The sequence below is a fragment of the Colletotrichum lupini genome, chromosome 10, assembly GCF_023278565.1.
Source record: "Colletotrichum lupini chromosome 10, complete sequence".
In the NCBI taxonomy this organism is placed as follows: Eukaryota; Fungi; Ascomycota; class Sordariomycetes; order Glomerellales; family Glomerellaceae; genus Colletotrichum; species Colletotrichum lupini.
The window spans coordinates 4,091,696-4,103,628 of NC_064673.1; the positions used below are offsets into that span (position 1 = coordinate 4,091,696).

Consider the following 11,933-nt stretch of genomic DNA (forward strand, 5'->3'; position numbering starts at 1 on the left):
TTTTCTTATAAACCTTAGTTAAATAGATTAATGCCGCGTTAATTTACTTATTATTAGGCTAATTTGCGATTCTATATATTTACGTCCTTTAATAGTCCGGGTTAATATTTATTTATTTATAAAGGATTAGGATTCTATTTAGGATCGGGTTTTATCCTCTTTTTCTTTACCCTAACTCGCTAAGGGTCGTGCTCTAGCTTATACTTATATTAATAATCGCTAGCGTATTTAATTTTAATAAGGATATATTTAATCCGCGCGTAGGTCGTAATAAATCCGTGCTTTTACTACTTAACGAATTTATTAAAGTCTAAGAAATTCCTACTTCCTCTCGCCGTCTCGCTATTACTTTCGTTTTTATTATTTTTAGCGATTATTACTACCTTTTTAAATCGCTAGCTATCGTACTTACTAAGATCCTCCTTTTTATTTAATAGAAAAGGGTAGGTTTTAATAGTTCCTTTTAATAATAATAGCGGCTGACGTTTATATTACTATAAAAAGATATAGTAATTAGTCTCGGGATCTTTATTAATTACCGATTTCCGCTATCCTATATACTTCTAGCTTCCTAAGCCTCGTGCTCTTTATAATCTCTGAATAGCTTCCTTAGTTAATTTCTAATCGCGGGCCGGCTACGGAAAAGTCGTTTAGTAAAAAAGCTACTTAGGGTAACGGTAAAAGGCTAGTTACTTAAGCAGTTCTATTAAGTAACGTAGTTTAATATAATAAACGTCGACTTTTTATAAATAATAAAGGGCTATAATTACTCGATTCCGTATAGTATTCGAAAATCGCCTCCTTTTTCGTCTACTTCCGTAAGGTTAATTAGTATAAATCTCCTATCCCGTGCGGTATTAAGAGGTCGTCTTTTTTATATAGTAAGATACCTTACTAATCTATAATAATAAAGTTTAATTACTAATTAGTATTAGTATCCCTATTATAAAATAGTTAGTTCGAACCGTAGTTAACGAAGAGATTAATTAAACTATATAAATATCTACGTAGTAGGTATAAAAAGGAGGTTCTAACTATAAGTTAGGCTAGCTACGATAATCGTAAATAGGGCCCCTAATTAGCCCCTGCGCAGTCGGCTATATACCGCAATCGAATTAAACTTCTAATCCGATAGTAGTAGAGGGTTATTATTAACTACGACGACGATCTTATTAAGGACTTCTTTTATAATAGCGCTATTATTAGTTAGCTAGTTAATTACGGGGATTAGTAAGCGGTTAACGTGCTCTATTATCGTAGCTAGCGGCTCGGGGTCGACCTCCTCTAAGTACTAGGGTTTAATTATAATGGCCCGGAAGCTTATTAAGCCGTAAGGTAATTCTATTACGTAAGTAGTACTATTTATTAAGACGAGCTGAAATGGGCCTTTTTATCCCTTACTTTTTCGCTAGACTTTAACGTCTAACTATAGTAGTAAATTAATAATATAGGAGATACTTAGTCCGTTTTGAGTGGCTAGTGCCTCGCTTACTTACCTACTAATATAAAGTTTGCGGACTTTTTTTATTACTTTTTTAACTACTTTTATACGTTTAGTAATATTTAGTAATAGTAGAGATTTATTAAAAGTGCGCAAAAAAGCTCTAAAGACGAGGAGTATAAGAACGAGGCTATTTAGGCTAACTATATCGTTAACTACTTTAATTATAGCCTAAAGTATGGCCTCTGTACTTATTAATAGGTATTTATTATAAATAATATCGTATACCCTTTTAAGTACCGCGTGGTATTTTTTAGCCTTGCCGATACTATTATAAGCTTTAATAGGTACTTCTTTAACTTTAATAAATATAGATCTAGTAAAAAATTTAAACTCTGCGGCGCTAAAGTTCTTATTAGTATTTATAATAATTTAGTTTAGCGGACTGAGGTAGACGTCGATTTAATATAGCCGAAGAGCCTCCTATATGTGCTTCGTAGTTATGTTTATAAAGAACTTTGCTACTTAGAAGGAAGTAGTAGTATCGACGACGTAAAGTATTAGTTAGTTAGTATCCTTATAATCTATTAAGTATATTACGTTAATTACGACTTTATAATTAAAATTATAATTATCTCGCAGGGTGAATTTAAATTAGCTAGGGGTAGTAGCGTTAAGTTAGTATTATTAGTAGATTTTCGTAAGCTTCTTAAGGGCTATGATTTTTATATCGTTACTAGATTATTAGAGTAGTTTTAGGAGACGAGGAACCGAAGGGTAGCCGAAGTACTAATATAGGCGGCGTAATTTGCCCTCCGTTAAGTAGTTAGCGATAGCTTTTTTATTATTAAGAAGTAGAAGCTAAGGGTATCTCTATTTATAAATAATAGGTACTATAATATCTCTTTTAATTAGTAAGTTATTAATATTATTAAAGTATACTCTTAGCTTATCTATGTCCCTTAGGTAGTATAAAAAAGGAGTGTTAGTTAGTAAGACGTAAAAAGTAATATTGCCGAATGGGGTGTTAATAATTATAGATCTTAATAATCTTACGGGTTTGCCGTTGCCGAATCGAATGCCTACTTTGCTAGCTCTAGAGGTATTAAGAGTAACTTTAGGTCGTTACTATTATAATACGAGGAGTTAAGGGTAGCCCGTAGTTAAGAATTCCGTAGTACCAGTATTAGGTATAATACTTTAGAAGTCCCCTAACGAGTACCTCTTATTTAACGAGAAGGAGGTTACTAGTTCTATAGGCTTAGTTAACTCGTTAATAAAAGTAGTACTAATAAGGCTATACTTTATTACTTAGGTAGTTAGGATGTTTATAAGGGTTCTGCTACTAGCGGTAGTTATAAAGTATGCTATTAAGATCTAGACTTCGTCCTCGTAGTTATTTTTATAATTAAAGTTAAGGCTATTAAAGTATTAGATTATAGTATCGTTATCGTCGTCGTTAGTAGGGGCGGTTTTTGTATAAAAGGCGAGGAACTATAAATATAAGCTCGGTATAGATCTTTTATTTTTTTTTTATTATCTTTATACTTCTTATATACCTAACGTTGCTCTTTTTCTAAGTGCTTAGTTAATTAATAGCCGGTTTTATAATAAACGAAATACTTTTTATTAGTAGTGCCGCGGCTGCGTTAATTCCGCTTATTAAATCGGGTCTTTTTATTAGAGCTATTATAAGTGCGGTTGGTTTAGTGGGTAGCGGGGACCTCTTTATTATAAGTACTATTTTAGAGATACTATTACTACTTATTACGGTTGCGCTCTTTCTTTATAGTATTAATCGAAGTGCTAAGCTAGTAGTAGATACTAGTAAATATAGGTGCCGGGTTAAGTATAGTAAGTTTATATTCTAGTATATTACTTACGTAGTAAAAGAGTTAGTTACTTATATTAAAAATAGATCCCTAAGTAGCTAGCGCCTCGTAGAGGATTATAATGCGGTTAATTAGTACTTATAGAATTTATTAGTTCGACTTACCTAGGTTCTTACGAATTATAGAGTATTAGTAGAGGTTATAGAGCTTAACGAGGTAGTTCTAATAGCTCGTAGGCGGCTTAAAGTATTCTTAGGTCCTTTAGTATATTATATCGAAGCTGAGCGGGTTAGAGGTACTGCTAAGTTAGTTAAAGTAAAAAGTTAACGCCCTTCCCTTAAGTATATTTAGGAAAGTACTAGTATAGTATTGTTCGCTAATTCCTACCCGTTAGTATAGTACTTTAAAGATCCGAAGCTTCTTACTAAAGATATTATACTTTTTATTATTATACTTATTCTTATTATTATAGAGCTTAGTAAGGTTAATTAATTAATAAGTATCGGGTATAATATCGTCTTTGGTTTTTATATCGAAGTGTGGTGTTTAACGGGGTGGATTTTGCTATTAGGTAATAATAACTTTATTCTTTAGTTCTTTCTCCTCTTCTTTTTAAAAAGGTAGTAGGTCGGTTAGTTAATAGCGAGGCTAAGGTTAGAATTTTAATTATTAAGATTAAGCGAGTTAGGGTTATACAGATTCCCTTACTATCTCTTTAGCTTATTAAATAAGATCGTTAGTATTTATTAACTATAAGAGTAGTAAGTAGAAAAAGTAAAGATCGTAATATAATATATTAAAGTGTTTAGTATAGCTATAGTAGGCTACGATTTTTTTAGAAGTTTAGGTAGGGAAGTATTAGGTATTAAGGGTACTAGCGATCTTTTTTACTATTTAACTACGATTTCTAATCGTTAGATTGATGCTATTGTTTATAAGGAAGTCTCTTAGCTTCCTAAGAATCGCACTTTTTACTCTTAAGAAGTCCCCTACTTCTTAGCTTTAGAAGTTAGTCTTAAAGTCCTTTTATAACTCCTCGCCCGTTAGGCCGTTTTAATAATAGTATCTTATTATATAAAGGACAAAGGTATTAAGCTTTTTATCGTTCGTAAGGGTAAGTATAATATTAAATAAGCCTTATTAAATTAGGTTAACGTAGTCCTATTAGCAAATTAGAATTAGGTATAGTTCCGTAATTTAAGAGTATAGGTGGGCCGGAGGTAATATTAACTAATCGTTAGACCCTTCCTATTTATTACTAAGGCTAGCGGTTATTATAATATATTTACGAAGTAAGTTATATAGTAAAATATTACTATAAGATATAATCGTTATATTATAATTATAATATAACGTTAACTAGGTTAGAAGGAGTAGTAGGTCGGTTATAATAATCGTTTTAATAGCAGTAAGCGGGCTACTATTACTAGTTAGAAAATTCTACTCTTTTAACGAGGTATATAGACGGAAAGTTACTAAGGTCGGCAAAAGGTCGTAAAAAGGGAAGAAAGGCCTTTTGCGACCGTACTTTTAATAATAAATAGAGGATTCCGTTAGCTACTAATTAACGATTTTTTTTAATACTTCTCGTACCTTCTTTTTCTAGTCTAGTCTCGGAGCTTCCGTTAGGTTAGAAAGAGGTAGATTTATTAGTAATATAAAATAGATCCCTACTACTACTACTATTAAGATAATTCCGAAGGTCTTACTATTACTAAGCACTAGTACGCTAGTAATCGTTAGATTAATCTCTAAGCGGTTAATTTCCTCTCGCTTATTATTAATTTAAAGTAGCGCTTAGCTATAATATATTTAAGATAGATTCCTCCGCGAGCAGTTCGATCGGAGGGAAGTTAGGAGTAGTAATAAGGCTAGTAGAGATAATATTAATAGTAGAAGCGAGGTTAATAGTAGTAGTAAAGTAGTTAATCCTTTTATAGTAGTAGTTTTAGTAAAAGAGATTATATATAATAGAGCGCGCTCTTAACGGCCTATAACTAGTCGATTAGTCGTCGGCTAGTAGTAGTAAAAGAGAGCTAAGGTAGTATAGACTAGGCCGCTTATCGTTAGTTAGATAAACGGAACTAAGTTAATAAGTCAGAATAGCTAGTGAGGTAGGTCGAGGCTGTCTTTTTTATAGTTATATCCTTGCTAACCTGCGGTAGAAATATATATATAATTTAATTACTAATTAGTATTAGTATATACGTAGGTAGGTTAGACCTTTTAGTTGCGACTAGGTTAATAGGTTAGTATAGGTCTATTGCGTATGTGTAGGAGGGGAAGATCGTGGGCAGAGCCCGCGGTCCCTCAGTGGGTATAGGTAGGTGGAAGGGTCCGTCTGCACGGGCCCAGACTGCCTACCTACTACCCCTACCTAACTACCTAATAGGGCCCCTTTTCTGCCTCGTAATCCAACACTATAGCTAAGGAGAATATCGGTGAAGTGACAGGGTAGAGGCTTTGAGCTCTGTTTAGGAAGACTTCACGAAGCTGATCCACTCGAAGATTTCTCGTATCGATTCTGGCTCAGTCTTCCTAAACAGAGCTCAGAACCCTTACAACATATGGAAGGCTAAAACTTGTCGGACTTCTCAATCCAACTAAGCCCACTTATTGAGTAGACGCTTAGTTGCAAGTAGGGTTGTAGGTAATAGCGGGGTCATATGACACGCAGCGGTTATTGCCGCAGATGGGAATATAGTTGCAGCTGGTCAACGAGCCACAGCAGTCGTCATTGCATCTGGCATAGAGTCCTGTGCATCTCTCTACAATTTCATAGCTTGATTAGGGACAGATATACAACACGAAGGGCGCCGTGTATTTACTAACTTTCAATGGCAAAGAGTGCACCGGCGTCAGCGTTTGGGGAGGATGGCACTGCAGCAGCCAGAGCGGCAAGGCCGAAAATGGCGATTTTCAGAGTTGCATGCATCTTGATTGAAAAGTGTCTTGGTCGTAAAGAGTGTTGGAGGTGTCGAACTGAGGGTAAGTAATTTGTCAATTATTGTCTGATGAGGGAAATCATGCATGATGGTCAAAGGCGTCAAGGCTAGTCTTTATAAAGACTGCCGAAAGGCTGTAAAGTGTCGGAGTAGATACAGTCATTCGTATTGTTTGTATCGCTTCGTACGTCGTACAATGTTAATGTTCTCCCTCTGGAACCCACATAGTAAGGTTTTGCGGTCATCCGCGGGATGGATTATTGATATTCAGTTTTCCCGGAAATTGCAGATATTATCTCGGCTAGTCAGATGTATACAAGAAGAGGCTTCGGTTGTGGTCAGTTGCGTGGGTCGCCCATACAATAGAGTGCTCACTCCTCTCCCCATACTACTCTACATCTGCAGTGTCCTCCAGAACATAGCTCGCCCAGCCGCGGATATGGTGCTTGGGGCAATTATGCAGAGTCATCCCGCCGGTTTATGGGGACGCTAAGGGTCGGAGGTGATTAAGTAAACGGATACTCCGTACTGTTTACTTTCAAGTGTGTTTAAAATGGACTATTCATGTGGAGATGTTTGCTATTTAAGGGCATCGCAATAGGCGCAGACTTGTCACCCATGCGCATGCCTCCTTTCTCCTACGGGTTTTTGAAAGCCCATTCTTTATGCGTTTTGATTGCAAAGCAACTGAGAGGAAAGGCCAGGAAAAGCGGGAGTCAAGACCCAATCTAAAGCTGGAACAAGCGTATGTCAATTGTCGAGACACGATGGGAACTTGGGAGGTGGGCCGAAGGCTTTGGCTATGGACTTGCGCAACATGCCTTTGTCTCCCAATCTTGCCAATATCGATTGAGAGAATTCATATTTTGTCAAAGCCAGTCTAAATTCCATCGCCATTGAGCGTCATCAGATAGAACATGCCACGATCCTCACGGAATTCGAAGTTGAAACACTTGCAGCCCAATCTTTGGATGACGATCCCACGTCTGTTTCAATTCCGAGGACTCAAGTGGTTTAATTATCCGAAGTAAGACAGAAGAATCGGGAGATGAAAGAAGCCCGGGGGCCGACCAGATTAACACAACTTGTAGAATCCAAACAATCGGCTCGTCGCGACGCGATCTAAGCCGGCGTGCACACACACGGTTTCGGTACCGGAGCGGCGATCGCAGAGAACAGCAGAGTTTCAGAAGTCTGGTCAGCTGTGTTGATGAGTCAGTGAAACATAGTTATCCGGCGAGATCCGGCTCCAACTCACAACAGCGCAAATTGCGGCATGTCGCACTGGTCTGGAGGAGAGAGGAACAATCCTCGGACTGGGATCCAAGCTAGGGATGCCATTTGCTGAGAATCTCCACACGCGGGTGCGTTTTGCAGCGTCTCGCAGAACAAGAATTGAAGAATCCGTAGGCTCTGTCGTTGAATTTGAGTCGTCCGAGTAGTTTTTGGTTCCCGGGAAGGCAGCAAATATGGCCTTGATTCCACCGGTTACCGCCGTCCTATCGGCCGTGTGGGGACCCGAGAGGTGTCCGAAGTCGCATGGCGCCGATGGCGCAATATGTCGCCATACCTGAGCCCCAGCGCCGGGCGAGCCTGCATCCTCTTATCGGCAATTTTTGTTTCCCTGTCAAAGAGCTCTTCCTCAGATGCCCATTGACTGACTGATATGGGAAAGGGAAAACATTGGGTATGATGCCAGGCTTGATTGGCCAATACACGGCGTTGCCTTCCTCCCCAAGGCATGGGAAACTCCGAGTGCCACGCCGGACGCATGGCATGGTTGTCCACTGCGGATCTGAAAAGGTTCATCCCGGCTGCATCAGAGTTTTGAAGAGCCGATGACACCTTCCTTTTCTTCCATCTGCTGGCTTGCGGCTCTGTGATTCTCTCCTCCACACAACCAAATCGATCAGCATGACGCGCTCAAAGACATTACAAAGTGGTGAAGGAACACAGAGGGTAGTTGACGAGAGGTCGCCTTTGTTGTCGAGTACTCGACGGGGGTCGAGTTCGTCAGGTGAGAGCTCTTTGACTTCCTCGTCGTCTAGCGCATACTCGGACGGCCAATACCTTCCATGGCATCTCACACGGCCGTCAGAAGTCGTCGATTCGAGCGTCGATGTCGAACAAGTAGCACCCGTTGCAACCGCCAGCGATGATGCAAAGCTACAAGCCAGAAAGACCTCGACTTGGGCAGTTGTCAAGATCGTGTCTATCCTGCTGGTTGGAACTTTTACTGCGAACGCCGATGGCTCTTTGGTGATGGCAACGCACCCAACGATTGCCTCTGAATTTGATGATCTCGAAAACTCCAGTTGGCTCTTCGTATCTTTCGCGTTGGCAGGAGCGGCAACTCAGACTTTGGTTCGTCATCCTTCCCTACCTATTTCAAGTGAGTCCATTCACTAATACGGCGGAAAGTATGGCAAGCTCAGTGACATTTACGGGCGGCGTGCCCTCCTCATGGTGGCTTATACCTTGTTTTCCGTTGGATGGTAGGTTTGATCAAGGTTATCCGTATGATTGTCAACTGACTGTTCACAGCGCAATGGTCGGCGTCGGTCGCACAATGTGGCAAGTCGTGCTTGGACGGGTCATTTCAGGATCTGGTGGCTCAGCATTGAACGTCCTCGGGCTGCTCTTGGTGACAGGTAAAATACGATAGAGGACCCTTGATGGAAGGACTGAGCTAACCTTGATAGATCTCGTCCCACTCCGTGACGTGGCTGCGTGGCAAGCAGGTATCAATCTGGCCGCAACAGTAGGACGAAGTCTTGGTGGACCTGTGGGAGGTTGGCTAGCCGATACCATTGGATGGCGATGGTCTTTCCTCGGCCAGGCACCCATTTTCCTACTTGCTGTCTTGCTGTGTTGGTTTTTCCTGCCAAAAGGCAAGCAAGTGGGCAAGAGTGATGAAGGTGTTGAAGCAAGCGGCAAGCCCATCAACGGCAAAAAGGGCTCTCTAGCGAGGATCGACTTTCTTGGCGCTGCTTTATTGGCACTCTTCATCTTGACCTTTCTCCTCCCGATTGAGATTGGAGGTACCAAGATACCTTGGAGCCACCCGCTCATCTTCGTCCTCTTTGGCGTAGCTGTCGTGTTTGGTGGACTCTTTGCCGCCGTTGAGGAGTGGTGGGCTAAAGAGCCAATCTTTCCCCTGGAACTGTTGAAGCATCGCGACATTATCTTGACGTACGTCATTAGCGGTGGGCAAGTCGCAGCTCAACTCGGCCTTATGTTCTCCGTCCCGCTCTATTTCCAGGTGACACAGCGTGTCTCTAACACTGTTGCTGGAATACATCTCTTCCCCGCTGTCTTTGGGAATGCCATCGGTGGCGTCCTTGCTGGATATCTGATCAGAAAGTTTGTCAATCCCGAAGATGCAAATTGTTTGGAGCGACATGCTGACTTGCACAGAACTGGTCGTTACAAATCTCTATTGATAATTGCGACGATCGCATCGATGTTCTCCTACTCGCTTTTGCTGCTTCGGTGGCATGGAGATACAAATGCTTGGGAGTCGCTTTACATCGTACCTGGTGGGTTTGGGGCTGGCCTGGTACAGTCGGCGGGTTTCATCAGCATTCAAGCCGCTGCCAACCCCAAGCACAAGGCCGCAGTGACGTCGGGAATGTTTTTGACATTCCAAATCGGCATGATCCTCGGCCTGTCATGTGTTAGTGCCGTCATGATGGAAACGATGAGATGGCGGCTAGACGCATTGCTGGAAGGCATGGATCTCAGCGCAGTTGTGCGAAAGCAGGTAAGCAGAGAGGCCAGTCGATGATTCTCTCAAGCCGTCGCGGACACTCACATGAATTGGGGTAGATTATCGCAAAAGCGACATCGAGTGTTGACTACATCGATCATGCGGATGAAAAGGTTTCAGCAGCCATCGTGCAGGCGTACGTCGAAGGTTTGGGATTTAGCCACGGTTTCTCACTCATCTCATCAGCGCTGGCACTAATCGCGGCTATTTTCGTAAGAGAGCATAAGTTGTGATGTAGAGCATTGGCGGAGCATCGATTGCTCATGTAGAGCCATGAAATTTCCTGGTCTGCGTACCTAGAGAGTCAAGGTAGACTCTGGCGACATTGTATGTTGGTATAGAATTCGAGTAGAAGAGAGGAAGAGCTGGGTTTGGAATGACATTGGATCCTGTGAGGATGCAACTCCAGGTGCACAGTTGACTAGAAGCTTTCACACCATGTCCCAACACTGTGTGTCCCTTGATAAGTGGGCCTTGCACAACACGTTTTTGTGGCCGGAGTATCTCGGTGAATTCTTAGCGGCACCTCGTCTCATCAAACAACCGCCGCGGCAGCATTGAGGAAGACCTTTTTTACCAGAATATAACCAGCCATACCGTCTTCCAAGTACCTAACCAGTGAAGAAGGAACCGGCGATACTCCTACAAAAGTTTGAAATTCAGAGGAAGCACTGCAGTCTACATCAGTTCAGCCACTGATACCTGGGGCCCCTTCGTTTGCCATTCCGACCTCGCCGTTGCCTCATCACCACTACCTCCAGGTGCTGTTATAACTACCGACATCATCATACCAGAATTTCTCCCTCAGGACATATGATATTCGTTACGTATAGAAATCCGCAATCATGCCGCCCAGGCGTTTGCGTCTCGACTTCTCCGCCGCTGAGCTACACGCCTTGGGGATAACACCCGACATGGACCCTCGCACGTTAGTAGAAGTGCTCCAGAGACTCCACCAGAGACTACAAACCAGCGTCCAAGAGGCTTCAGTACAACCACGGGAAGAGCAAAAGAATCCCTGCGATAACTGTCTTGACCGCTATCACAAGACGAAACATTGCCCGTTACCCTGCGGCCACTGCGGCCAGGCATGGCACAACGTCGCCGCCTGCACTAGCTCCAAGCGCAATCGTTGCCGCTGCAGCCCCTTTCCCCAACGACACCTCGCCAAGCAATGCCCCAAAATGTGTACGCCGGGCGAATGTCCCACCTTTCATATGGGCGATGGGATCACAGCCATGATGTGCAAAGCCCGCTGCTGCATGTGTGGTATCCCGGACCATGCCGGTCGCGATTGTCACCTCAAGAAGTGCCGCTGCGGAGGGCAGCACTTGACAGTCGACCACATGCCTATGGATCGACAGTGCGTCGTGGTGAGCTGCCCGCGATGGTTCTGTGCCAAGCATTGCCAGGCCTGCGAGGCCGAGCTGGAGAAGCTCAACGATGAGGTATGCCAGAGCTGCGGCTCCAAGCAGGAGATTCGTCCATCTGTGCCGCGGTCGCACCAATGGGCGAGTCCTGATTTTGAATATGTGGATGCAGCGTTGGCATGGGGCAACAGCAAGTATGGCAAGGCTATATTTGGTAAAGATGTCGCATTTTGAAATCAGCATTAGGAGGAAATCCCGGGCGCCAAAGAAGCACAACGTGGCTTCCGATAGAGAGCCTCAAGTTGTCACGATCAGCATTCCAAGCACAGTTTACGACTTCGCTGCGCTTGGATAGTGGAGCTATACAACCTATTAGGCTACATATATCATCGAATAGACCCTTGGTATTACTAAACTCGAAGATCTCGAGCTGGAAACTACCTTTGCAAATCTAGACCCGAGGTAATGTTGGGGTCCTGTCAAGAATGCCGCATGTATGGTGGATGGTATCACGCGACGAAATCATCCTTTCAACTCCCCGCCAAAAAGCAGACCTGCCCAGATGTGTGTAAAGAA

General features: G+C 42.2%; 6 protein-coding genes across 6 annotated transcripts; 3 read left to right on the plus strand and 3 right to left on the minus strand.

Moving 5' to 3' along the window:
• Positions 1-2,314: 2,314 nt before the first annotated feature.
• On the minus strand, positions 2,315-2,554 carry CLUP02_18344 (uncharacterized protein; the record flags this gene model as incomplete). Its single annotated transcript, XM_049297246.1, has 1 exon — positions 2,315-2,554. A coding segment is annotated over one exon (240 nt), but the record flags the coding sequence as incomplete, so codon positions are not given.
• A 3,347-nt stretch (positions 2,555-5,901) lies between these two features.
• Positions 5,902-6,208, minus strand: CLUP02_18345 (uncharacterized protein; the record flags this gene model as incomplete). The annotated part of the gene is made up of 2 exons (XM_049297247.1): positions 5,902-6,055; positions 6,102-6,208. 2 exons carry the CDS (start codon positions 6,206-6,208, stop codon positions 5,902-5,904), a joined length of 261 nt encoding a protein of 86 aa, XP_049138471.1.
• Positions 6,209-6,414: 206 nt separating this feature from the next.
• CLUP02_18346 (uncharacterized protein) lies at positions 6,415-6,711 on the plus strand (the record flags this gene model as incomplete). The annotated part of the gene is made up of 2 exons (XM_049297248.1): positions 6,415-6,555; positions 6,634-6,711. The coding sequence occupies 2 exons, from the start codon at positions 6,415-6,417 to the stop codon at positions 6,709-6,711; spliced, it is 219 nt and encodes a 72-aa protein (XP_049138472.1).
• Positions 6,712-6,856: 145 nt separating this feature from the next.
• CLUP02_18347 (uncharacterized protein) lies at positions 6,857-7,991 on the minus strand (the record flags this gene model as incomplete). Its single annotated transcript, XM_049297249.1, has 6 exons — positions 6,857-6,905; positions 6,985-7,098; positions 7,152-7,340; positions 7,374-7,420; positions 7,477-7,717; positions 7,789-7,991. The coding sequence occupies 6 exons, from the start codon at positions 7,989-7,991 to the stop codon at positions 6,857-6,859; spliced, it is 843 nt and encodes a 280-aa protein (XP_049138473.1).
• A 141-nt stretch (positions 7,992-8,132) lies between these two features.
• On the plus strand, positions 8,133-10,220 carry CLUP02_18348 (major facilitator superfamily transporter; the record flags this gene model as incomplete). Its single annotated transcript, XM_049297250.1, has 5 exons — positions 8,133-8,582; positions 8,640-8,713; positions 8,763-8,869; positions 8,921-9,981; positions 10,047-10,220. The coding sequence occupies 5 exons, from the start codon at positions 8,133-8,135 to the stop codon at positions 10,218-10,220; spliced, it is 1,866 nt and encodes a 621-aa protein (XP_049138474.1).
• A 612-nt stretch (positions 10,221-10,832) lies between these two features.
• On the plus strand, positions 10,833-11,712 carry CLUP02_18349 (uncharacterized protein; the record flags this gene model as incomplete). The annotated part of the gene is made up of 2 exons (XM_049297251.1): positions 10,833-11,551; positions 11,604-11,712. 2 exons carry the CDS (start codon positions 10,833-10,835, stop codon positions 11,710-11,712), a joined length of 828 nt encoding a protein of 275 aa, XP_049138475.1.
• Positions 11,713-11,933: the final 221 nt, after the last annotated feature.